This window comes from Odontesthes bonariensis, chromosome 21, assembly GCF_027942865.1.
Source record: "Odontesthes bonariensis isolate fOdoBon6 chromosome 21, fOdoBon6.hap1, whole genome shotgun sequence".
Taxonomy (NCBI): domain Eukaryota; kingdom Metazoa; phylum Chordata; class Actinopteri; order Atheriniformes; family Atherinopsidae; genus Odontesthes; species Odontesthes bonariensis.
The window spans coordinates 26,784,353-26,811,904 of NC_134526.1; the positions used below are offsets into that span (position 1 = coordinate 26,784,353).

The following is a 27,552-nucleotide window of genomic DNA, read 5'->3' on the forward strand; positions in this document are numbered from 1 at the left end:
ATAATATACAGCTCAAGTAGATTTACAGCTGAATTATATATTGCAAAATGTGGATTGTTATTTTGTCTGTATTCAGGGGTTTAGATGTATTTTCTTCAAACATTGTTGTTTTAAAGAAAAGTCAGTTACAATAGCTTTAAAAAACATTCCACATATAGGCTACATTAAGCTACTAACTTACACCCAAAATTGATATCTTAATTCAAATATAGTTCAGTTTGGTGTCTCTTGGAACACTAAAAATGCGTCGTCACGGTAAATTAGATTAAAACAAATAAAATATTCCAACTCTGATTTTCAGGAATCAGTAGATACAGAAAAAAAATGCAATATCATGGTCCCATTGTTTGCAGCTTTTTTCCTGTCGTAACTTGTCTGCGCTCGGTGATTGGTGGAAATGTACAGAGTGACGTTACGTCGGTCACGAGGTCCACCGCGGGATATAAATACAGGGAGCACTTCATCTTCCATTTCAGCCCAGGGTAGAAAGCTTCAAGGAGTTCTTGCTTCAACAGTGTTTGAACGGAATCTCATCCTTCGACCCGCTTCTTTATATCGAACGCTCGGCATTTTTGATTTATAGAACCTTTTTTGTACTTGAACACTACTGGAGAAAGTCGACGTAAAGCTCTATTTTTGTACCGTTTTTTATAACAAAAAGCAACAGCTACGCCAGCTAAAATGGAGTCCCAAGTGCGTCAGAACTACCACCGCGACTGTGAAGCCGCCATCAACCGGATGGTCAACATGGAGCTTTTTGCCTCTTACACCTACACCTCAATGGTAAGAAAATAATTATTTGTATTAAGAAATGTAGTATAATTCTTATGCATGCTTAGTGATTATATTGCTGAGAAGTATTACTTGGCTCTAAAAATGATGTTTAATATAGTTTCTAAATGTAGATTCACCCTAGGGTCATTTGAACCGTGACATCCAGCCAAGTAACCAACCCGAAGTTTTTTCGATATTGGCTGAACATCAGCTGAGTTACTGAGTTATCCCGAATAGCTTAGTACAAGTGCTAATGGAACCTGGCAGTATCTCCAAAATTACCACACTAAAATCACATGCCATGACACCAAACTTCTACAGTAGTACAAATATGGTCTGTACTCACAAAACGATGCATTTGGAAGTTTGTACATAGTCCAGGAGTTTATTATCATCAACACAAGCCTGATAGCTTCTCTGCTGCTAAAGCTGCGTTGACATCACTTCCTTGATCTGGGAGCTTCAAAGTAAGATGAGGGTTGATCTACTACTGTATACAACAAAGCAAGGCTGCTCAATTGCTCCATTGATAAAATAAATTCACAACTCTACAACATAAAAAATCATGTAGAATATAGCATATACTTTGTTGTCTACAGTAGTAGATCAACCCTCATCTTTCTTTGAAGCTCCCAGATCAAGGAAGTGATTTTAGTGTGGTAATTTTGGAGATACTGCCAGGTTCCATTAGCACTTGTACTAAGCAATTCGGGGTAACTCCGCTGATGTTCAGCCAATATCGGAAGAACTTCGGGTGGGCTACTTGGCTGGATGTCACGGTTCAAATGACCCTAGGGTGAATCTACTCCGAACCATCACTTTAAGGTTATCTTATGAAAGTCGGTTATCTTCTCAACCGACTGACTTGATGCCAGAAAAGGAGGTCCTTACAACATACTTAAAGGGATAGTCCTGCACCTGACCACTGGAAGGCTCCATAACTACTATTCGTCTCGCTATCTTCAGCCATATAATAATGGGTGTAGTGTCCTAATGAGTACCTTTTGTTCTCTTGTGCCCCCTGCAGGCATTTTACTTCAACCGTGACGATGTGGCCCTTCCAGGTTTCTCCCATTTCTTCAAGGAGAACAGTGATGAGGAGAGGGAGCACGCTGACAAGCTGCTGTCCTTCCAAAACAAGAGAGGAGGGCGCATTTTCTTCCAAGATGTCAAGGTCAGTACAAACCTGACTGTCTGCTGATGGTACATAAACCGGTGATTTAATAGTGGCGTTCCTACACTTATTTTGGCTTTCAGTGTCTCCAGGTTAATGTCGTGAGTATTCAGTCCATTTTATTTTACTCGTGCAGAAACCTGAACGTGATGAGTGGGGGAGCGGTCTAGAGGCCATGCAGTGCGCCCTGCAGCTGGAGAAGAATGTCAACCAGGCTCTGCTGGATCTCCACAAACTGGCGTCTGAGCACAGCGATCCTCATGTAAGTTGTATTAAGAGGTCTAACAAGCAAGGCTGGTACTAAAACTTTTTTTTTTTTTTTAATACAATCTAATAAATGCTCTTGTTTTCAGATGTGCAACTTCCTGGAGACCCACTACCTGAACGAGCAGGTGGAGGCCATCAAGAAGCTTGGCGACTACATCGCCAACCTCACCCGCATGGATGCTGGCAACAACAAGATGGCAGAATATCTGTTTGACAAACACTCCCTGGGAGGCAAGAGCTAAAGGCGCTGCAGTTGGCCTTGTACCAAACTCGCTTCTCCAGCTGTTCATCCACTGAGCATGATTTTCAAATCTGAAGTTGCTTGGAAGTTTTTGGTATTAAATGTCATATGGAAGAAATGTTTTGCATGTATGCCTTACTGGGGCTGTTTGCTCTTTTAATCAAAATAAACATTTTGAACTGGAGTTTTGCCTGTCTTGATGATCAATTCAGTTTATAAAGTGCCAAATTACAACAAATTTAATCTCTGCACTTAAAGGAATAGTTTGCCACTTTTGACATGAAGCTGTATGACATCCCATACTAGCAATATTATGAACATTTTCTTACACCCCCCCCCGCTGCTTACTGAGCAGAGTTCCAGCCTTGTTTTGGTGTTGACGAAGGTAGTCCGGCTAGTTTGCTGGGGGCACAAATGAAGCCTTTTGCTTCTGAAAACGATATGCGTTCAAAAGAGTAATATCACATCAAAATCACCCAGGAAAAAGTAAGACCTCACTCTCGTTTGGCGCTATTTTCTCTACCTTATCACTACAGGCATGTAGACTGAGCAGTAAACACCTTAATGTGGCAATCACTGAGTGATATTTTTGCAAGAATCATATTCCATTGCTTGATACAACTTTATGTACAAATAGGTAGCATTTTCCTCTGTAGGTCTTAATCTAGTGCTACAAAAGTCTTGACACTAGTTTCTGTGGAGCTGGAATTTCTTGTAATACTTTAATGTTGTCTTAAGTCTTTCAACATTATTTGTTTGCCCATAAACAAATTCAGGTTCTCAATCTAATGAGGAAAAAGTTAAACCATAGTGCCTGGAGAAGTGGGAATACTCCATCTGTCCTGGTTGGCTTTTTTTTTAGCAGCTTATCCAGTGAAAGAAGTGACATTTAATAGCACTTTGACAAATTTGTTGACCCCCCCCCCCAAAGTAGGCACCAATTGTAACCTATCTTTTGCTGCCTGACAGAAAGCATTAATATGAAATCAAAGGTCTGAGCCATGAACTATTCCAATGAAAATAAATGAACAGGGAAAGGATTTAGAGGTGGGAGGACAGCTGGTTATACACCGCACTACAGCAATGAGGGGGCCAATAACGCATCACAAAGTTTGAACACTCCAGCAAAGCGCTAGTTCTTCACATTTCTTCTTAGGATTTGTTTTGTGACACTGCCATCTGCTGGAAAAGCTTAGTACCACACTGTAAAGACACACATCTCACCTCCGTCAATCACGAGAGAGAACATTTTCATTTCAGTATGACGCATAGATGGAACTGATATAGTATCTTACGGTATTTAAGATGAAAATTACAAAAAAAAGAAGCTGTTGTCCTTAACCTGATTAGCTTAACTGCATTTTAGGTGATAGCATCGCAAATGTAACTTGAGATCACATAATCTTACATCACAGACTTGCATTTTATAATTAGAACCAGAATTAAAAGTCACACCTAATTCATATCAGGACACAATAAAAATCCTTACTATTTAATGAATTTCCAACAGAGTCTCTAGTTTTTTGTTTGTTTGTTTATTAAAAATGCTAGTTATCTCCAAGTGACATGGTGTATTTACACTCATTAAAAATAGATTATTTTGTACCAAAATACAACTCTCATGTCATAGAAATTTGAACACTGTGTAAAATACTAATGGGAACAGAAAGAAGTGATTTGTAAATCTCATAAACCAATATTTACCAACAGTAGAACATAGAAAACATCACATGTTCGAGACACATTTTACAATTTCCAGCAAAATATTTGCTCATCTTGAATTTGATGGCAGCAACATGTCTTAAAAAACTTGGGAGAGGGCTATATTTAGCACTGTGTAGCATCCCCTCTTCTTACATTCTGTAAATGTCTGGTAACTGAGGAGAACAATTGCTGGACAACATTCCTCTGTAACATAATATTTGGGAGAGGAATTGTCCCATTCTTGTTTGATAAAGGATTCCAGCTGCTAAATATTCCTGAGTCTTTTTTGTTGTATTTTGTGTTTCATGATGTTCCAAATGTTTTCAGAAGGTTAAAGGTCTGGACTGCAGGCAGGTCAGTCCAGCACCAAAACTCTTCAACATACTGCTGTTGTAACAGATGCAGTATGAGGTTTAACACTGTCTTGCGGAAAGACTCAAGGCCTTTCCTGAAAAAGACGTCAAGACGGGAGCAAATGTTGCTCTAAAACCTGTATATATCTTTCTTTATCGTGCGTTAATGCTTCCTTCCTCTGCTTTTTACATAGGCAGTAATGCACCCACATACCATCAGAGTTGCAGGCTTTTGAACTTAGTATGTAGTCCCTCCCCTCTTTAAGCCAGATGATCACAGGACAATTTCCCACTTTGCCCGAGTGCATTATAAATGTGCAAAGAATGGCGATATTTCTGGAGCATGTTTACAAAGGACATCTTCCTTCCATGATAGAGTTTTAATGTAACACTGGAGAATTAGGTACAGTTTTTTTTGTTATTGGCTCCCCCTGCAGTTGTGAAATGTAACACCACTGTCTGTGCTTGTCCTGTTGGATCTCAGTGCTGCATTTGATACGGTCGATCACAGTATCTTATTACACAGACTTGAACATGTTATTGGGATTAAAGGATAAGACCGGTTTTTTGACATTGGGCCCTTGATTTCACATTATAACATGATATTCTACTCACCCCTGCTTGTTGTTGAACATTTGGAGCTGTTCCGAAGATATTCGAGAGGCGTCTGGCTGCTCTCTTGAGATATTCGGCCATGAAACGGTTTCCTATGGGCAAGCTTATACAGGCACAAACTATGCTGTTTATAATTTATTAATTACTCTACACTAGCACTGATAACGTGGAGGTGCGTCGCTTACTTAAAAAAATCCGGGTTACTAATTTTGAATTTTAGCCGAATGAATAAATAGGCAGCAGGTCTGTGAGCTGTCTGTGGCAGTAGCACGACGATGACGTCAGTAACACCCACTTTACGACAAAAAAAATCAAAATTACAATAACGCGGATTTTTTTAAGTAAGCGACGCACTTCCACGTTATCAGTGCTAGTGTAGAGTAATTAATAAATTATAAACAGCATAGTTTGTGCCTGTATGAGCTTGACCATAGGAAACCGTTTCATGGCCGAATATCTCAAGAGAGCAGCCAGACGCCTCGCGAATATCTTCGGAACAGCTCCAAATGACCAACAACAAGCAGGGGTGAGTAGAACATCATGCTATAATGTGAAATCAAGGGCCCAATGTCAAAAAACCGGTCTTATCCTTTAAAGGAACTGCATTAGGCTGGTTTAAGTCATATTTATCTGATAGATTTCAGTTTGTTCTTGTAAATGAAGAATCTTCCTCACACACCAGAGTAAGTCATGGAGTTCCCCAGGGTTCTGTGCTTGGACCGATTCTTTTCACTTTATACATGCTTCCATTAGGTAACATTATTAGACAGCATGGCATAAGTTTCCATTGCTATGCTGATGATACTCAGCTGTACTTGTCTATAAAACCAGATGAAACCAATAGGTTGGTCAGACTACAAGCATGTCTTAAAGACATAAAGACCTGGATGACTCAGAACTGTCTGCTGCTAAATTCAGACAAAACTGAAGTCATTATCTTTGGACCTGAGCGTTTCAGGGAGAAATTGTCTAGCTATATAGTTACTCTATTGGTATTTCCTTGGCTTCTAGTTCTACAGTGAGGAACCTTGGAGTTATTTTTGACCAGAACATATCATTTGACTCGCATATAAAACAGGTTTCTAGGACTGCCTTCTTTCACCTTCGTAATATTGTTAAAATCAGGAACATCTTGTCTCAGAGTGATGCAGAAAAACTAGTCCATGCATTTGTTACTTCAAGATTGGACTACTGTAATTCTTTATTATTGGGCTGTCCCACATATTCTCTGAAAAGCCTTCAGTTGACCCAAAACGCTGCAGCCAGAGTTTTGATGAGAACTAACAGGAGAGATCATATTTCTCCAGTTTTAGCTTCTCTTCATTGGCTCCCTGTTAAATTCAGAATAGAATTTAAGATTCTTCTCCTTACATATAAAGCTCTTAATGACCGAGCTCCATCATATCTTAAAGATCTCATTGTAAGATATTTTCCTAACAGAGCACTTCGTTCCCAAACTGCAGGTTTACTTGAGGTTCCCAGAGTTTCTAAAAGTAGAATGGGAGGCAGAGCCTTCAGTTATCAGGCCCCTCTATTGTGGAATAAGCTGCCAGTAAATGTCCGGGAAGCAGACACCCTTTCCACTTTTAAGACCAGGCTTAAAACTTTCCTTTTTTATAAAGCTTATAGTTAGGTCTGTTGAATCTGATGGTGTGTCTGCTAGTGTGTCTTGTTCTGCCTCCACCTCTGGCACCCTCTATACTTTCATTACCCCCTACCCGAACCAGGGTTTGAATCCCATTCCCGCTTATCTTACCTCTTTAATTTCTCCCCATATCCGAACCAGGGTTTGCATCCCCACCCCGCTGTGACTGGTGTGCAGTTGGTGAGAGGCTGAGGTAGCTTGTGGCTGTAAAAATTTGGTTGTTGTGGTGTGAGGAGCAGATCTATATAGGGAGTATAGGGAATTACTCACTGAGTCTGGTCCTTTATTTATTTATTTATTTATTTTTTTGTTAGCACAAGTTTCTTGTGTTTACCTTGAATAGGGATGGCTCAGGTAATCCTGAAACATCCAATAGTTAAGCTGCTATAGGCCTAGACTGCTGGGGGGCCTCATCTGTCACACCTTTCCTCACTTTACTCTCTTTATGTATATGTGATATTATTGTGGTCATTAACTCGTGTTTCCCTGTTCCAACAGATATCCTTTGAATGGTGTTACAGTGCCGCCGCCGCTGCGCCCCCCCCCCCCCCCCCCCCCCTTTTCTGTCTTCTCAAACCCCAGCTGGTCGAGGCGGATGGCCACCCTTCCTGAGTGTGGTTCTGCCAGAGGTTTCTTCCTGTTAAAAGGGAGTCGTTTCTCTCCACAGTCGCCTCAGGCACGCTCAGGCCGGGAGATTGGACCGAAAAACAAAAAGTTTTCAGTGCAATCTGTTGGTTTTCTTAGCTAGGAAATTGTTTTTGAATTGGCTCTATATGAACAAATTGGATTATTTCATGAATTATGATTATTATTATTAATTAATTGAATTCCAATTGGCTTGAATTGGACTTACTAAGTGCCTTGAGATGACATTCGTTGTATTTGGCGCTATATAAATAAAAATTAATTGAACTGAATTGAATTGAATAAACACAAATCTCAGTGTAAGCCCTGCATACAGCCACACACATTATTATGTTGTCATGTTGAAGAAGCTGGAAAAGACACCATCAAAAGCCCAGAAAAATGTTAAGTTACTGTAAGCAAAAAGTTGTGATGTAGGGGTGGAAACCAAAGTCATGAATTGCTGTAACTAACCCTAGGGCCCAGTAATGTGCATAATAAAAGTCAATGTACTTCAAAACCAGTCAGATGCACATGTTTTTAGGGTTCACAAATGTCTCTGGTGTTGCTTTAACCTGCATCCGTGGATGGCATATCGACTGCTGGAAGAGTTCCTGAGTCCATGCAGTGATTTTAGAATCATGTCTGTTTTTAATGCAAAGCTGCCTGCGGGCCCAAAGACCATCCAGTTTTTATCTTTAGTCATGTCCTCTGAACACAGATATCTCGGAATTCTCTGACTCTTTTGATGATACTATATACTGCAGATGATGGACTATTCAAAGTCTTTGGAATTTCATGTTGAGAATCATTATTCTGAGGTTGCATCACAATTTATAAATGAAGATTTTTGCAAATTACTGAACCTCTGCCCATCTTTACCTCTGAGAGACTCTACCCCTCCAAGGTGCTCTGTTTATACCCAATCTTGCAACTGATCTGTTGTCATCTAACCTCTTTAGTTGCAACATGTTCCTCCAGATGTTTCTTTTTAGTCCTTCTTACTTTTCCAGCCTATTGTTGCCCCTGTCCCAACTTTTTTGATGCTATCAAATTAAAGATGAGCTAACATTTTCCATGAATTTATAAAAAAATGTCTCCCTTGCAAACATTTATATTTTCTTCGGTTTCAACCAACATTGAATTTTTTTTTTTGAGATTTGAATATCACTGATTTTATCTACATTTTACAAAGCCTCCCACCTTTTTGGATGTGGGGTTGCACTTCATCTTCTTCTGTCGACAGTTAGATGTCGCCAGATTTTTAGCAATTAAATCTCTAGATTTTGCAGCTTTAGAGACATATTAGACTAAAAATAGCTACAAAGGTACCCATTAGATAGTGTCTTCTTGTCTTCTTAAGGGGTCAAGACCTTAATTAAGATCAGACCCATCCTGCTGGCCTGAATCATGATGTCTGAAAGCTCTGGTTGGTTGATTGCTGTCCATGGTGCTGCAACACGCAGCAGCTGCCAGCAACACAAACAGTTGCTCACAGATATTAATCAGCTTCTGCTTGCTCTACTCAGAGAATATATTTGTCTCCCAAAAGAATAAAATAATTTTCTCCAACACAAGAACAAGAACTATCTTAGTTTTATGCTACAATATGGTTAAGGATATCAAGATTAACAAGTTTGATTTCACTGTCGTTGGAAAATTTGCTCTTAAAGCTGAGGTTCTGGCTGGGTTAGCGGACAGTAAGTAGCTGGTCGGGAGGGATTGTAGCGAAGATTAACACAGGATTGGGAGGGGGAGAAGGAAAGGAGAGTTGTGCGCAACAACTTCCAATCAGTCCGTGGTGGTGGATTTGTGGTGGAGAACATTTGCACGCAAAAGATAAATAAAGGGCAATAAACAGGGAAGGACGAGACTAAATCGGGTGAGTTATGTTGTATGTGCTCTGTATTATTGTTCCAATATAACTGATTGTGACTCATTCATTTTCAAAACCAACCTGGTGTCACAAAACTGCTTCTTTTTTTATTTTAACAACAAGAAGAGGTTGCACATTTTAAATTTACAATGAACAGAAACAGAAAGGCTTTGCACTGAATAAACTAGGACCAGCAAATGTTTGGTATTAATGTTTTCAATTTCAGCTGCAGTGTATTTTGCCACGGCTTAGGCACTCATTTTTGTACTAAATCTGAGGACGCAGCTGTGGTCACATAGCCCCAATGTTAATGTCAATGTATTAAATTCTATATTTCAACGCTTGATTTTATGGAATTCTTTCCTTTTATGATTAACAGAAGAGTCTCTGAGAGTGTTTGACCGTGAGAGAAACATTTGATTTGGCACATTTATGTAGGATGTCCCAAAAGTGGCAGAGATTAGTTTAAGTGGATTATTGAAGGCTAATGCACCTCTATTTGTAGGCCGTGTTTGTGCTCACGTGAAGTCACCTGCAACAGGCTGGAACGCAGGCTGCAAACCAGATGGCTGCAACGTTATTTAGATATTTGGTACAAAGCTACAAGCCTACAGCTAAAAGTAATAGACCACACTGCCTTGGTAATAACTGCAGTCATTTTTTTAGACAAGAAAAAACAAATTGCTATTTTTGTTATTCAGAGGAGGTTGATACCACTTTTATGTACACTGTACATAGTCTTAAGTAGTTTAATTATTAAGATTCCTGGGTTATGTAGTGAGCTTTAAAAGGAGCCAGGCTGCCTCAGAGCAAAATCTAATTTAGAAGTGGGGACGTATCTGCATCAGATCTCAGAAATCAAGATGTTGCACTTCAGGTGATTATTTGAATTGTCATAGAAATATTGCTGCAGTGTTTCAACAGTATTTATACTAATGGGGTTTCTATTCCAAGAGGAAAAGACACTTCTAGTGATCTTTCTGTTATATTTGTGATGTAATTTGTGATGTAATTTGATATTTACGTTGCAGATCAATGTAAGAGTTGCTAATATTTGTGTGAATGTAAATGCAAAAAGTCCCTTCCTGTTCCCGACTGAATATTTGGGGGTAACGTCCGACCTTATATTACAGAATGCTGAATCATCAGCCAAAAATCTCAGCAATTAATTGACAGCCATCTCAAACCTGTGACTTAATCAGAAATATCAGTTTAGTCATGTTCAATTCAGTTTAATTTGTATAGCGCTAAATCACAAGAAATGTCCTCTACAGTCCAATTCAAGCCAATTATAATCCATCCATGTTTTAGACCTGCTTAATCTGTCAGTCGGGTCGGGGGGTGGGGGCTGGCTGGATCCTATCCCAGCTGTCATTGGGCACATGTTGCCAGTCCATCACAGGGCCACACAGAAACAAAAAGGGGCAGTGGGAGGAAGCTGGAGTACCCAGAGAGAACCCATGCATACATGGGGAGAACATGCAAACTCAAGACAGAAAGGCCCCAGCTGGGAGTTGAACCTGGAACCCTCTCCCTGTGAGGTAACAGTGTTAACCACCACACCACCGTACAGCCCCAATTATAATCCAATTAATTCAAATACAATCATAATCTAATCATATAAAAAACAATGCAAATTTTTCCAATTCATACATCATATCAAAAAAAAAAAAAGAGTTGCCTTGCTGAGGAAACCAACAGATTGCATTGAAACTTCTCTTCGAACCAATCGCCCATCCTGAGCGTGCATGAGGTGACTGTGGAAAGAAAAGCCTCTGCCAGAACCAGACCCGGAAGGACACCCATCTGCCTTAATTGGTTGGTGGTTGAGAGGACAAAAAAGAGGGGACAATAAGTTACACAATAACAGGACAGGGATGGCTGCTGAGAAAAAAACATTCTAGTTATTAACATCATTGCTGTTATTAACAAGTTAATAACAGGAATAATGTAATATGTACATGGAGGGCAGAGAGAGCAAAGAGAGTAAATATGCAATATGAGCGGTCTAAAACATAGTGTCACAGTGAAGGCCCAGAGATTGTGAGATTGTAACGTTTGACATATGCTATGATTTGGTATATGGGAGTATTCACTTGACTTGATGCAAACCTCTTATAAAATATTCAATAATATGTAAACCAAACCAGTATTTTCAGACCTAACAAACTTGGTTCTTTTGCGTGAAAGTTCAGCAATGTAAGGCCACCACCCCTCCCTCCTACTTCTTTGAGTGTTTTGGAACAGTCTATAGTTGCACAATAAGGCATTTGTTATTTTTACAGTTTCACGTAATGTAAAATATAGGTATTTTACAATTTTCAAAAACAATTTCTCAGAATTTTACAAAGTTTGATTTATTTTTTTAAATATTTTTTGGGGCTTTTTATGCCTTTAATGATAGGACAGTTGGAGAGAGACAGGAAGCAGGGGGCAGAGAGAGGGGGAAGACACGCAGCAAAGGGCCTCTCGGTGCGGGACTCGAACCGGGGCCAGCTGCAACGAGGACTGTAGCCTCTGTACATGGGGTGGCTGCTTAACCCACTATGCCACCGACCACCCCAATGTTTGATTTTTTTTTGATGATGCGAAATGTCAGCGTGTTATGTTTTCTGTTGGCAAACATATGATATATACAACAATTTTGGAGCAAAGCAATTGCAGTAATTGTACAATTTTCTAGCTTTTATTGTGGAACTGCTTTAGACCAACAAAGCTGTTACACATTCTGGAGTGGCGAAATGTCATATCCTAAATATAGTAAAAAAGAACATGTTTATAAACTATTACTTCCAGTTTGACTGACTATAAGTCCAAATATGGGTGACTCAACACAACATTTTCAGCAAATAGTAACATTTAGGAACCAGGTGTGAGTAAATTGAAAGAACTATCATGGAAGCTGTCCAGAAATAGAAAAGTATCATAATGAATAATGTCACTTTCATTAAAGGGGAACTCCGGGGCATTTGAAGCGCATTTCCATTGCTAGAGGTTGTCAAATACTGATAGTAGGACACAGACAGGTGCAAATCTGCGCTCCCTGTGTGGAGATCGCGCTGTTCGCACACCCTGTCATGCGAGGCTAATGCGTGGTGGCTAAGGGGCAAGAGCTAAACCTTCCACGTAAAACAACAACTTGCACACTGCAGAAACGTCACACCACTTTATAAACCATCCGACAATAAAGTCACAAGCCTTACCATCAAAACCATATGCATGGTTCTCACATTACTGGCATGGGGACGTTACAAAACAACTTTATAAACAGCATGTAACTCACCGGGTAGTTGTAGGCTCGCGCATGTGAAAGCCCAAAAGAGTCGATGGACGATAATCCCATATACAAAACAATTATCTTCTCTAGAAAAACTGCGTTCAAGTATTTAACAATATTACTGGGCATGTATTGTGCCCATGGGGCTCGGTCGGGCACAGCCCGAAGAAACGACACGGGTCCCCCTTCCTACGGGCTCACCACCCGTGGGAGGGGCCATGGGGGTCGGGTGCAATGTGAGCTGGGCGGCAGCCGAAGGCGGGGACCTTGGCGGTCTGATCCTCGGCTACTGAAGCTGGCTCTTGGGACGTGGAACGTCACCTCTCTGCTGGGGAAGGAGCCTGAGCTGGTGCGCGAGGCTGAGCGGTTCCGGCTAGATATAGTCAGACTCACCTCGACGCATGGCTTGGGCTCCGGAACCAGCCTCCTCGAGGTTGGACTCTCTTCCACTCTGGAGTTGCCCGCGGTGAGAGGCGTAGAGCAGGTGTGGGCATACTTATCGCCCCCCGGCTGTGCGCCTGTACATTGGGGTTCACCCCGGTAGACGAGAGGGTAGCCTCCCTCCGCCTTAGGGTGGGGGGACGGGTCCTGACTGTTGTTTGTGCTTATGCACCGAACGGCAGTTCAGAGTACCCACCCTTTTTGGAGTCCCTGGAGGAGGCACTAGAGAGTGCTCCTCCGGGAGACTCCCTCGTCCTGCTGGGGGACTTCAATGCTCACGTGGGCAATGACAGTGAGACCTGGAGGGGCGTGATTGGGAGGAACGGCCCCCCCGATCTGAATCAGAGTGGTGTTTTGTTGTTGGACTTCTGTGCTCGTCACGGATTGTCCATAAAGAACACCATGTTCAGGCATAAGGGTGTCCATATGTGCACTTGGCACCAGGACACCCTAGGCCGCAGCTCGATGATCGACTTTGTAGTCGTATCATCGGACTTGCGGCCGTATGTCCTGGACACTCGGGTGAAGAGAGGGGCGGAGCTGTCAACTGATCACCACCTGGTGGTGAGTTGGCTCCGCTGGTGGGGGAGGAAGCCGGTCAGACCTGGCAGGCCCAAACGTATTGTGAGGGTCTGCTGGGAACGGCTGGCGGAATCCCCTGTAAGGAGGAGTTTCAACTCCCACCTCCGGCAGAGCTTCAACCATGTCCCGGGGGAGGTGGGGGACATTGAGCCCGAATGGGCCATGTTCCGTGCCTCCATTGTTGAGGCGGCCGACCGGAGCTGTGGCCGCAAGGTGGTCGGTGCCTGTCGTGGCGGCAATCCCCGAACCCGCTGGTGGACCCCAGTGGTGAGGGAGGCCGTCAAGCTGAAGAAGGAGTCCTATCGGGCCTTTTTGGCCAGTGGGACTCTGGAAGCAGCTGATGGGTACCGACAGGCCAAGCGGAACGCAGCCTCGGCGGTTGCTGAGGCAAAAACTCGGGCTTGGGAGGAGTTCGGGGAGGCCATGGAGAACGATTTCCGGACGGCCTCGAGGAGATTCTGGTCCACCATCCGGCGGCTCAGGGGGGGGAAGCGGTGCACCGTCAACACCGTGTATGGTGAGGGCGGGGCTCTGCTGACTTCAACTAGGGACGTCGTGAGTCGGTGGGGGGAATACTTCGAGGGCCTCCTCAATCCTACCGACACGCCTTCCGATGAGGAAGCAGAGTTGGGGAGCTCGGACGTGGGACCTCCCATTTCTGGGAATGAGGTTGCCGAGGTGGTCAAAAAACTCCTCGGTGGCAAGGCCCCGGGGGTGGATGAGGTCCGTCCTGAGTTCCTCAAGGCTCTGGATGTTGTGGGGCTGTCTTGGTTGACACGCCTCTGCAGCATCGCGTGGACATCGGGGGCAGTGCCTCTGGACTGGCAGATCGGGGTGGTGGTCCCCCTCTTTAAAAAGGGGGACCGGAGGGTGTGTTCCAACTATAGGGGGATCACACTCCTCAGCCTCCCTGGTAAGGTCTTTTCGGGGGTACTGGAGAGGAGGATCCGCCGGATAGTCGAATCTCGGATTCAGGAGGTGCAGTGTGGTTTTCGTCCTGGCCGTGGAACAGTGGACCAGCTCTATACCCTCTGCAGGATCCTGGAGGGAGCATGGGAGTTCGCCCAACCGGTCTACATGTGTTTTGTGGACTTGGAGAAGGCGTTCGACCGTGTCCCTTGGGGACTCTTGTGGGGGGTGCTCCGGGAGTATGGAGTGCCGGACTCCTTGATATGGGCTGTTCGGTCCCTGTATGACCGGTGTCAGAGTTTGGTCCGCATTGCCGGCAGTAAGTCGGACATGTTTCCTGTGAGGGTTGGACTCCGTCAGGGCTGCCCTTTGTCACCGATTCTGTTCATAATTTTTATGGACAGAATTTCTAGGCGCAGCCAGGGCGTTGAGGGGGTCCGGTTTGGCGACCTCAGAATCGGGTCTCTACTTTTTGCGGACGATTTGGTTCTGTTGGTGTCGTCAGGCCGTGACCTTCAGCTCTCACTGGAGCGGTTCGCAGCCGAGTGTGAAGCGGCTGGGATGACCATCAGCACCTCCAAATCTGAGACCATGGTCTTCGGCCGGAAAAGGGTGGAATGCTCTCTTCGGGTCGGGAATGAGATCCTTCCCCAAGTGGAGGAGTTCAAGTATCTCGGGGTCTTGTTCACGAGTGAGGGACGAATGGAACAGGAGATTGACAGACGGATTGGTGCGGCGTCTGCAGTGATGCGGGCTCTGCACCGGCCCGTCGTGGTGAAGAAGGAGCTGAGCCAGAAGGCGAAGCTCTCGATTTACCGGTCAATCTATGTTCCTACCCTCACCTATGGTCACGAGCTGTGGGTAGTGACCGAAAGAACGAGATCGCGAATACAAGCGGCCAAAATGAGTTTCCTCCGTAGGGTGTCTGGGCTCTCCCTTAGAGATAGGGTGAGAAGCTCGGTCATCCGGGAGGGGCTCGGAGTAGAACCGCTGCTCCTCCGCATCGAGAGGAGTCAGATGAGGTGGCTCGGGCATCTGATGAGAATGCCTCCTGGACGCCTCCCCGGTGAGGTGTTCCGGGCCCGTCCCACTGGGAGGAGGCCCCGGGGAAGACCCAGGACACGTTGGAGAGACTATGTCTCTCGGCTGGCCTGGGAACGCCTCGGGGTCCCCCCAGAAGAGCTGGAGGAAGTGGCCGGGGACAGGGACGTCTGGGTCTCTTTGCTCAAGCTGCTGCCCCCGCGACCCGATCCCCGGACCAGCGGAAGATAATGGATGGATGGATGGATGGAAGTGAATTCCTCACAGCGGCAACATTCAATGTGATGTTTGATTACATTCATAGAGCAATACTAACTAACTAATGTGCAGATAAATATGAGGACAAGAAAGTGGTAATGTTAGCAGCCTTTCTCTTTTTGAATCACCAACCTTAGTGGTGACACAAAACTGTATCTTTGAATAATACCCTATGAAGCTAATAAGTTTGATTTAACCTTGGTGACTCAATGTGATACCAACTTAACAGATTTTGTTTAGTGTTTTTCAACAACTACAGTTTCACCACAGCAGACACACAAATTTCACCCACCATCTTTCCTTGACCTCGTAACCTTTTCCAACAAAGTTAGGGTAAAGTTCGTCGGAAAAGACTGTGGGGTCTTTCAGATGAGTTCATCAAGATACTATGTTCTTACTTCTGGGTTGCAGTCACGACATTTAATTTGTTTACATTCTATGGGTGACAGGGACAATGTGACGCTAATGTGCTCATGCTTTGCAGGTATAATCTTTACCATGTTCCCCCGTCTCCTTTAGTGTCACATGATGCTAATATTTCCTAATTAGCTGTAAACCGAAGTTTCACAGATGTAGAACTGTTGGCTGTGAGTTCCTGTCCATGTTGTGAAGAGAGCTCACCTGTAGTACCTGCCAGTGCAGCAAATGCAGCCATTAGCTAAGTTAATCAAAAACAACGCCCCAACCCATTTGATGGCGACCAGTGAAGATATGTACCACACCTTCCTTTCTGCTACATTTCAACTTCTACAACAATAGCATATCTTTAATAGTAATTAATAGTGCAGCTACTGTATATCATTTCCCTCAGGGGATTAATAAAGTATTATTGAAGTGAACTGAACTGAATTGAATGGAATTTAACTGAATTTAACACATCCAAATGTTGACCAGATGATGACACTGATGTAAAAGTCCAGCAACCACCAAAGCCACCACATTTTAACCTGTGGTGATGACATTTTAGTTTTACACTACATATTATAATGATATAGGCTACCAGTTAAAAGTCCAGCAGATACCTCTTTAAGCTTTTCTACTCCTTTTTTTTAATCAACTGCCTTCTCATCGAGGCAGGTTTTTCTGTCTTGGTTTTCAAATGTGATTCGATGACCGGCAGTGCGCAACTCATGAAAGAAATAAGCTTTGGTGGTTCTTTGTCACACAATGACATGTTTTATTTAGCATGAAGTGAGTTTTGTTTAATATGCTAGAGACTGCTCTGCCCTTCAGTAGCGAGATACATACTGCTGTTCTGTTGACAAAGCTTTCTTATCTGTAGTATGTGTCAATGACTATGTAGATTTATTTTGGCTATTAAGAGCTCAAAAGTCTTTGTAACTTAGCTTAATAAGAGTTGCTACAGTTACTGCAGCATCCTGTGGAGCACAGAGCAGCGTCATCATACAGCCCTCCAGCCGAAATTCAGTTTTCTGATTTTAGAATAGGCCATCCACTTGGAAATTTGCTTCAGAGACAGACACTCCTGACCAGCAATCTGACTCTGATGTCAGCTCTTGGCTGGAATTCAGCCTAAATCTGATGTGACCTAGAAACGACAAGAGTATATCCTCCTGATCTCAGGGTGTTATAAACTTCTGTTAAAATGTCATCAGTTCTATGAAGAGCAAAATGACAAAGGACTTAGTGGATGCTTTTATCCACAGTACTCGTCAGTAGACTCAGGCAGATATTTCACATCATCGGGATTTCAAATACTATTTCTTTACTCACATGTACTTCTGATAAGCTGGCAAATTCCATTTTGTAAAACAAGACTCGAAGCGTGAATTTCTTTGCCATCTCATTTAACTCAACCTAATTTTTATTTGTTACATTCACTACTCCTTCCACCTGAAAGAATGAGAAGGCTTCATTCAGTCGTACAATAATACATATGAAATAGTACCAATCTGGAAAAGAAGAAAAAGTGTTATTGCATTCTTGCAAATTGATTGAAAGATAAAGATCTTACATCTGCTATTTATTTACCACAAAATGGTCACCGATTGAAAGCAGTCTTTCTCTATATTCTGTTTAGACTCGCATACTGTGATCTCCCTCTTTAATCCTCTGTGTATCAAATCCAGGGGCAACATGGGTCAGTGTTGCAAATCCTTCCACCTAAATCAGAAATAATTCTGAAAATATGGTGTGTATGTGTGTGCTTGAATGTAAGTCAGTTTGAAGGTATGAGGAATTGAGCCTGACAGGCCAAGTAGACGAAGTAGTCGATGAAGAAGAAGGCGGCAGCATGGGCGGGGAAAGGGGAGAAAACCCAGAGAGGCAAACTGTCCTTATTTGTTTAAGCCCGGGATTTCTGGATTACCTTCAGCAATTAATCTTGTTACGTGGCGACAGAGGGAGCCTAGTGTGGGAGGGGACTCGGAGTGCGTGTGCGTGCATGCTTAAACGTCACTGCTTGCATGTTAGTGCTCCAACTGACAGCTGGAATTCTTTACAGGAAACAAAAATCATGAAGCTAAAGACATAATTATCAAAAATTTTTACTTTCTTTCTTTCATTCTTTAAGCCAGATTTTCTATTCATTGAATTTCTCCCAATGTACACACTTTAAGCCTTTTTTTTTGCGGATTTGAATAGGAAATATTTATGATTAATTTCCATTTGTTTGAATCTTGTATGTATAATCTACTTCAAGGGATTTCACATCTCACAATGAAAGAAGCAAAAGTAAATAATATGGGCAGCTGCATGTAACTTAACTATCAGGACTGTTGTATTGTTGACTTGAACAGAGCATCATTCATGGTATTAGTAACACAGGTAAATATGCCTACTATGCAAAGATACATTAAAGCCAATTTAATGCAATTTCACATGTTTGAGGTAATGTGTACACCAATGCCACATATCTGCTTTGACAAGTTTAATAAACCACATAAGTCAGTCCTTACTCTGTCCTGACAAATTCAACAGGAAGGACAGATGGAGGCAGAAAGAGTGAAGAAAACAACAAAGGATGTATGAAGATGTATGAAGATGGTAAAGACATTGAGCAAAAAAAGTGAAAAAGCTTGATTATAAATATTTCAAATTGAGTTTTAATTTAGAGAAGGCTCATTACTTTAATTTATATATCTATTGTAATATATATAAAACAACAAGAAACAAAATATATAAATGGGGTTAGAGTATCAATATGCAAGTGTACACAAATATCTGTGCAGTGCACTGAAGCCCAATATTGAGTATATATATATATAGCTCATACCAGGCTGGTTTGCTTGCTAGCTTCCTAATGAGCTATACAAATTTCACAGAAGACATTTTCTGAAAGCATGAAATGCACAAGTCTAGTCTAAATACCATTTTTCCATAAATGGACTAAAATAAGCTAAACATGCTAGCAAGCCAAAGACACTTTACTTCACTGGAGTGAAGTAATGTAACGGTATTCTTCTACTTATATTCAAAATAATTTTTTTTAAACTTTTTTTTTTTGTTGCTGAGTTTAAGAATTTATTGGCAAAAAATATATATATCATCAGCTCAAAAATATATTATATAATCAACACAGCAAAGTAGCTGAAGTTAGCTCAAGCTCAACTGGTACTTAGGAATTTAACAATTATCAGTAATTGACATTGTGGCTTTGCTACCTTTTGTAAACAAATTATGTAAGGTAAAAAAAAATCTATATATGTGTTCCAATCGTTTTCTTTATCACTGGAATATCAAACTAGGATTTTGCATACTTTTAAAACAAACAATGGGAAAACAATGCTTGAAATGAAGGACTGCTGCCTGTTCAGAGGCAGGGGAGTGAGAGAGGATTAAAAAGATTAGAACCAGATGAAAGGTCTGATCAGAGGAGGTTTGACAGAAGGACACATTTGAAAAAAGAAAAGGGTGTTAAAGTGTTGTTTGCCTCAGGGCTTCAGTCTTGTCACTAGCAAAAGTGTGGATGTAATAATTTGAATATACAGCACTGAGTGAGTAAATGATAGAAATGTTTGATGACTTTAATGTAATTTTATGATTGCTTATTTTCTTGCAGCATGTCTAAAACAGAAACATTTTGAAAGCCTACGCTATCAGAACATTTTGTGCTGGTCTTCTAACAGTTTTACATCATCGACCATTGATCTCGTTTGGTGCTCTTTGATGTTTCAGAGCGACAATGCGATTGGTCAGCGCTGCAGGGGTGCGGCTGCGAAGGGCGGCAGAGGAGGAGAGGGAGCGACCAGCTCCCCCACCCCCCTCGCACCACTCCAACCACCAGTTTGCCAGCATGAAGAATAAGTTCTTCAACGAGCTAACGCACCTGCCAAGTGAGAACCCACTAATATACAGACGGCACATTTTAAATAGAACATAAGCACAAACCTGCTCTTCATGTAAGTGACCAGAGTTCAAATCCTGACCCCTCTGAAATGACCTCCCCTCCTGCATGAAAGGTACTACCTCCAGTAGGGGTCCTTAGGCAAGACCCCCTTACGCTACCTGGGATATGAGTGTTAGTCGCTTTGGATAAAAGCGTCTTCCAAATGCATCAACATTTAGTAGTGGGCTAACAATTGGGTCCTTGTGAGTTCATTAAAAGGGAAGTCTGTTGAAATATATTTGCTATAAATGTCAGTTTTCTAGTCACAATGGGTGCAGCTTAGTTTTTAAACAACTGCACACTCTCTTTCGCTTTTTTGTAAGGAATAACACAGTAATCCAAATTATATAATATTTAACACGGACTCTACATTATAAACTAGGTGCAACAAACCAGGTTGTCCCCTCAGGCTAACATCATATCCTCATCTAACCACTCTGTCATTCCACTTTCATTTTTTTCTTTTCCTCTTCATGTGACCAATCTGCTCTACTCCTCAAGATTATAAACTCAAGAGTAAGTCCATCTCATTTCATAACATTTATTTTTCCTGTTTAATAGTGATTAATTTCATGTTCATGTTTGTTTAATATGCTATCATTTGATAATCAGTACTTCACACGAAGTTCCACCAAGCCATTTGGGAATGCCTTTTTATGTTAAACACTTGGATATTTTTGGCCAAAATGGAAAAAATGCCCAAAGTTACAAAAATTCCTGCTGAGGCCAACATAATGTATATCAAATTGCTCTGTAACCTTCGTAAAAGGTCTTACAGACTTCAAAACCAGACAACTCTATCAAGAAGTTAAAAGGGAAGTCATAGTATTAACAAACTCATAAGCACTTTTGGTTATTTTCTGCCAAACAATTTTTTAGATATCTACTCATAATTTAGCCTTTTCACTGAGGTTTAATTATTTATTTTTTTTCATCAAACTACATATAATCATGAAAATTATGCCATTTTGAACATGATTCTCCAGTTCAATGACTTGTTGAATACCTTAGAAGGAATACATTTTCTCACCTGGCAGAGTCAAAGCTTTTTTTCAGTTTAAGCAACACCAACCTACCTTGCTTCATGCTTTCACTCCGTTGTACAGTGCCCATGTGGGCTGTGGGAGCCATTGTGGTTGTGGTCCTTGCCCTTGTCGCCTGCCTGATATTCTGCATTTACAAGAAGTGCTTCAATAAGGGCAAGAAGCCCAAGAAGGTCCGTGAGAGGAAAGGTGGACGTGGGCGCAGGAAGAAGGATAAAGACGGAGAGGATGGAGATGACAAGAAGGTAAGAAAAGATGTGGCGGATGGACTCTGTCGATGTGTATAAATATAAGCTGCTTGGTAAATCTGCAAAGCTGGACTCCATTCTCTAGTTTTATTTGAAGAGCCTGTATTGTAGGCTTGTGGCTGCAGAATAATGATGTTAAGAGAAGGAATAACACCATTCCTATAATTTGAATTATTAAGTTAAAAACAAGAGCAATAATGTTTAAATGGTTTGACTTTTGTGAAATGCCCTTTACTCAATTGTCATGAGAAAGACTAATATTGGAAAGATTGGACTAACAATCAAGTCCCATTAGGCCCCACTTAAAGGGATAGTTCGCCTCTTTTGACATGAAGCTGTATGACATCCCATATTAGCAATATCATTTATGAACATTGACTCACCCCCTGCTTCGTCCTCTGAGCGGAGTTCCAGCTGAGTTTTGGGGTCCACGAAGCTAGTCCGGCTAGTTGGCTGGGGCTTGAAAAATAAAGCGTTTTGCTTCTCAAAAAAATATGCGTTCAAAAGAGTAATACATTTGCATCACAAAAATCGTTCTCGGTGAAAAAGTCAGACCTCACTTTGCTTGGCGCTATTTTTGCCTCCCTTGATATCAATGCGTCCAATGTAAAACTGTGCAGACCGAAGAGCAGACCGAGCACTCCCATGCTTCCGAGCAGCAAACACCGTAACAGGTGCAGCTGTAGCTAGGGAGGGAACTCAGCTGGGACTCCGCTCACAGGGGGTGAGTCAATGTTCATAAGTGATATTGCTAATATGGGACGTCATACAGCTTCATGTCAAAAGAGGCGAACTATCCCTTTAAGGTCCCACCACAGCATTTCAATCAGGTTAAGGTCTGGACTTTGACTGGACCATTGCAACACATTGATTCTTTTCTTTTTCAGACATTCTGTTGTAGATTTGCTGCTGTGTTTGGGATCATTGTCCTGTTGATGAGCCAGTTCCGGCCAAGCTTTAGCTGTCAAAGAAATGGCTTCACATTTGACTCTCAAATACTTTCTTATACAAAGGAGTTCATGGTGAACTCAATGACTGCAAGGTGCCCAGGTCCTTTGGCTGCAGAACAATTCCAGATAGTCAGCCCTCCACCACCGTGGTTGACAGTTGGTGTGCTGATATGCTGTGTTTGGTTTTCACCAAACATGCTGCTGTGCATTATAACCAAACATCTCTATTTTGATTTCATATGTCCAAAGGACATCGTTCCGCAAGTCTTGTGGTTTGTTTAGTTGTAACTTTGCAAAGTTCAGTTCAATTAGTTTAATTTCAATTCAACAATACTTTATTAATCCCAGAAGGGACATTATATTTTTGCATATTCATTATTATCAAAGAGATGCTATTGTTATAGATAAATAACAAAATTAAATATCAATCAGTTGACAAACATTTGGAAGTTTTAGATAGCAGAGAGGAAGGTGTGGTAGAACACTTGCGAGGTGGGGTGTTGTTTTTGTAGCTTAGCAACAACTTAGCAGCTGACTGCCCAGGCAGCATTGATTAGTTACACAAGTGAAAACCCTCAGTAGACATCATGGACAGGAACTCACAACCAACATGAGGGGTGCAGAGACGTTCCTTTTCAGTGACATGTCCAGGGTTACACCATCTGTTGTTAACAAGCACCGTAATCCTCCTCTGCCACTGATACGTCTCTGTCTGCAGTCTCTGTCTGTTCGTATTGTCATCAAGCTGATTGATGAATTGTACTGTCTGTCACAAACTTTAACATTTAACATACCAATTGAGGCCTGTAGAGTCTGAGATGTAGCTCTTTTTTTTGACAGGGTGTTAACACACACTTGAATCCAAATCAGAAAACTGACAAAACCTCAGTTTTTATAGAAGTGCTCCCACTTTCTGATGATCAAGTGCATGTGATTATCAGCACCTAACTGTAATTTATTGTTCTGCAACTCGAAAACCTGTTAAAGACCAGATTATTTTTTTCATTATGTCCTGATGTATTAAAACATTTAGTTGAAAGAGGGTGTAGTTTATTCTAAATATGACTGTATATGAAGCTGAATTGTCAAGGAAAGGAAAGGCACGTTTAATTGTAGAGCATAATTCGTACACAAGGCAATTCAAAGTGGTTTACGGGTACATAAAAATCACAAGAAGGCAAAAAAAAAAGGATTCCATAAAACATGAAAATAATCATTAATTACTTAAATTAAAAGCGAAGAGTGCAGATAAAATACTTGCAGTTGTCATATGCACAGCTAAATAGAACTAAATAGAACATGCAAAATTCTGGTTATGCTTGAGAGGAAGTTTATTGCTATCTACACCCTGCATGGGTCTACAGGGGGAGGTGTCTGTAACAAGATCCTCATTGTTTTGGTAGGGCAAATGCAATGAAAAAGGCTGATAGAGTCAGAGCTGCTCTTTGCTTGCAATTGGAAACAGCAATTGGCTCCAAGCATCAGTATGGAATATAGATACTTTGATCAAATCCGTAGGCCCGCATATTGTTGTACTGAAAAAACATTATTTAAGTAGATCAAATGTTCCAAATTGTTTTCACTCGTTTAAGGGGAGTCTGGTTTATCACAACTGCACATTCCTCTTCAATAGCAACTTAATGGCACCCAATTGGAGATTTAGCACAATGGACACACAACTCCTAGTATAAAGTAGTAGAATTGCACATTAATTTATTTGAATTTTAATAGATTTTTTGAGTGCTTTATGAAACCTTAACACCATTGCTAGAGAAAAAACAAACAACATGTGAGCTTAGCAACATTAACATTAACTGCTAATCACTTTGTCTCTTCTAGGATGGAGAGGGTGGTAAGGAGGATGAGGAGAAGGAGTCCCTTGGCAAACTGGAGTACTCACTGGACTATAACTTTACTGAAAACCAGGTGCACAATGCTCACATGCCTATGCTACACTTTTAATTATCTGATGAACCCAACAACAGGATGGCTTTGACTTAATTTCTTCATTTCGGTGTCATGAGAATGTGTCTGACTCCACGGTTAAACTCACCTTCTGCTCTCTTGTTCCTCCTCCAGCTGGTAGTGGGCATCCTCCAGGCTCAGGACCTTCCAGCTATGGACATGGGTGGGACCTCTGACCCCTATGTCAAAGTTTATATGCTGCCAGACAAGAAAAAGAAGTTTGAAACCAAAGTCCAGCGCAAAAACCTCTGCCCTGTTTTCAATGAGACTTTCACCTTTAAGGTCTGTCCACTGAGACCTTTTTTTTTTCAGATTACATTGGATTCTCCTTAAAGGGTTTAAAGCACAATCTACTGTTGTTAAACTTCTTTTAATACACTCCCTTTCCAGATACCCTACAGTGAGCTGGGTGGACAGTCTCTGGTGATGCAAGTTTTTGACTTTGACCGTTTTGGTAAACATGATCTCATCGGTGAAGTCAAAATCGCCATGAACAGTATAGATCTTGGACAACCGACACAAGAATGGAAGGATATTGTTGGAGGAGAAAAAGAGGAGGTGCCTGTTTTTTTTTTTGTTTTTTTTTCCACTGGAAACAAACAACGTAATATTAAATGCCAACTTACAAAATAATATAACAAACACTTTGTTCTTCTGTTCCTAAAAGCAAGAGAAGCTGGGTGACATCTGCATTTCCCTGCGTTATGTCCCCACGGCTGGTAAGCTAACAGTTAACATCATGGAAGCCAAGAATCTGAAGAAGATGGACGTCGGAGGACTATCAGGTGAGTACGGAAGGCTAGTATTCGACAGCTCTGCTTATCTGCTGACTAATATCATGTCTCTCTCTCCCAGATCCCTTTGTCAAGGTGGTGTTGCAGCACAATGGCAAGCGACTCAAGAAGAAGAAGACATCAGTCAAGCAAAACACTCTGAATCCTTATTTCAATGAGAGCTTTAGCTTTGAGATCCCCTTCTCACAAATACAGGTTTGTACTTCCCAGTTGCACCACTTTTCCCCATGGAGCTGTATTTATTGACTGTGGGCATAAACATATCCACATGAGCTTTACATCTGTTTTGGTAAATAAACTTTTTCGTTTAATCTAAAGGTGTTAAAAAGAAGGGGCCATTGCGATATAAAACCCATCTAGTTTGACATCTGTGTGTTCTAGTAAATAAAGTTGTCTCTAGCTAACACAGCATATTTTCATCACACTGCACACTGCACTGTAACACCATTCAAAGGATATCTGTTGGAGTTAATGACCACAATAATGTCACATATACATAATATCATTTGAGAAATTGAACAGGGGAAAAAGAGAGTAAAGTGAGGAAAGGTGTGACAGATTAGCCCCCCCAGGCAGTCTAGGCCTATAGCAGCTTAACTATGGGATGGTTAAGCTAATAATTATTAAGCTCCCATTATTAAGTTAATAATTCCATGTGTTTTGCTCTCAACATGACTCAAATTGAATGGTCACTACTCGAATTACAAATGAAAACCTGGAAGCTTGCACTACCAAATGTCTTGTCTCTCATTACAGATACTATATATATTTAAATATATATATGCGAAGATATCTGTTTATATAGATTTGTGAAATAATAACTGACAGACATAATATTTTGTCAATGTCATATTTGTGGCAGGGGGCTGGGATATGACATTGTTGGCTGGTTTGATCCATACTTGACTTCTATGTCTACTATGGCACCTTCGTAACATAAACAGTTTTGATGTTAGTGTTGACCTTAATAAGGATTGATTGACCAAGCCAACATTGTTTAACATTGTTTGTATAAGATTATTTCTAACTATAGACATGTTATTTGGTACATATGTTAATGTTACCAGCAGCAAAAACCAATAACCTTTCTATCATCTTCTGGAATGCTTCGTCTTTGGGGCTGTTAGCAAATATTAAGCATGCTAATACATACAACTATATTGACACTGATAATGGTAATGACCACTTTTAGTGTTTGAATAAACATCTGGTCTTCTTGTTTTTCTCGGTGATACCAACAAGCTCATATTTGGGAATGTTAGCATGCTAATGTAGATTTCATTCAAGATGATTGAATATACCCTGTCTTTCTTTAGTTACATATTTTTGTTTGATTACAGTTGGCTGGGCAGACTGTTGAGTGAACCTTTTATCAACTACCACAAAACTCACCTTCAACGGACTCATTTTTTAGTTGTATGATTAGCCAGGGAAAAAAAAGCTGCAAATGGAATACATTTGAGTATCTTAAAGCAATACTATGTAACATTTCTACCTTAAAATAACAGCTTGAAAAAATTTGTGTGGCTAGAATGAGTTTTAATATTACGATTGGCCTGTCTCCTATGCCCTTCGGGGGTCTGAGTTGGCCCGGTGGCGGCCCGGTGGCGGCCCCGGTGGCGGCCCGGTGGCTGAGCGGAAGTACTTTGACTTGCTTTCTGGCACACCTACCGCAAAAACAAATAGACCCCTCTCACGCTCCCAGGTACATTTGATTACTCTTACCTTCTTGGTCGACATAGCTTGCACCTTCTAACTCCTCGCCGGTTCGTCAACAAACGTGAAAAGTGAAAGTGAAAGGGTGTTGTATTTACGACAGTGTAACCGTACATTACCTCCAAGCCTGTAGGGGGAGCTCCAGAGTGGGCTTTTTGAGAAGTTACATTGTATCGCTTTAAGACCTTGAAGAGAGGTCAACTGGACTTCATTTTCTAGTTATTTAAGAAGTTTCACTTCTCATCTGAAAGGCTTCTTCAGTTCAGTTCATAGAAAACCGAGAGGTGAAATGTCTTCAAGAACCAAGAAACAATGTCAAATTGCCTTTATCCAGTTTCCTAGGATTCCCAGGACGTGGACAATTGAGAATCTACAATACATTTGACTTTCTTCTGTCTCCTTGCACAGAAAATCCAGGTGCTCATCACAGTGTACGACTACGACAAGCTGGGTAGCAACGATGCCATTGGCAAGTGCTGGATCGGCTACGGCGCCTCAGGCGTCGGGCTGCGCCACTGGTCAGACATGCTGGCCAATCCCAGACGTCCTGTGGCCCAGTGGCACACATTGCTGCCTGAGGAGGAATTGGATGCTGCTCTAAAGGCCCCCATCCGCTAAACACAGTTCTGTAGACATACATCTGTTACAACATTATCTGTACCGAAGAGGTTTCCTTCAGCATTAAAGAAACAACTGTAGGACTAACT

General features: G+C 41.6%; 2 protein-coding genes across 2 annotated transcripts; both read left to right on the top strand.

The window, feature by feature from the left end:
- Positions 1-461: 461 nt before the first annotated feature.
- On the top strand, positions 462-2,636 carry LOC142370832 (ferritin, liver middle subunit-like). The gene is made up of 4 exons (XM_075453332.1): positions 462-783; positions 1,802-1,948; positions 2,085-2,210; positions 2,302-2,636. The coding sequence occupies exons 1-4, from the start codon at positions 682-684 to the stop codon at positions 2,455-2,457; spliced, it is 531 nt and encodes a 176-aa protein (XP_075309447.1). The 5' UTR covers positions 462-681; the 3' UTR covers positions 2,458-2,636.
- A 17,289-nt stretch (positions 2,637-19,925) lies between these two features.
- syt5a (synaptotagmin Va) lies at positions 19,926-27,463 on the top strand. Its single transcript, XM_075453967.1, has 9 exons — positions 19,926-20,076; positions 20,631-20,645; positions 21,236-21,417; positions 24,210-24,296; positions 24,450-24,617; positions 24,726-24,893; positions 25,003-25,120; positions 25,191-25,324; positions 27,254-27,463. The coding sequence occupies exons 1-9, from the start codon at positions 19,926-19,928 to the stop codon at positions 27,461-27,463; spliced, it is 1,233 nt and encodes a 410-aa protein (XP_075310082.1).
- The last annotated feature ends 89 nt before the right edge of the window (positions 27,464-27,552 follow it).

Bases quoted from the DNA above. Each gene is read 5' to 3' on its own strand.
- LOC142370832 (XM_075453332.1), top strand. From the start codon at position 682: ATGGAGTCCCAAGTGCGTCAGAACTACCACCGCGACTGTGAAGCCGCC. The intron at 1,949-2,084 runs GTCAGTACAAAC...TTACTCGTGCAG, and splicing joins TTTTCTTCCAAGATGTCAAG to AAACCTGAACGTGATGAGTG. The intron at 2,211-2,301 runs GTAAGTTGTATT...TCTTGTTTTCAG, and splicing joins CTGAGCACAGCGATCCTCAT to ATGTGCAACTTCCTGGAGAC.
- syt5a (XM_075453967.1), top strand. From the start codon at position 19,926: ATGCGATTGGTCAGCGCTGCAGGGGTGCGGCTGCGAAGGGCGGCAGAG. The intron at 24,618-24,725 runs GTCTGTCCACTG...CTCCCTTTCCAG, and splicing joins ATGAGACTTTCACCTTTAAG to ATACCCTACAGTGAGCTGGG. The intron at 25,121-25,190 runs GTGAGTACGGAA...TCTCTCTCCCAG, and splicing joins GGACGTCGGAGGACTATCAG to ATCCCTTTGTCAAGGTGGTG.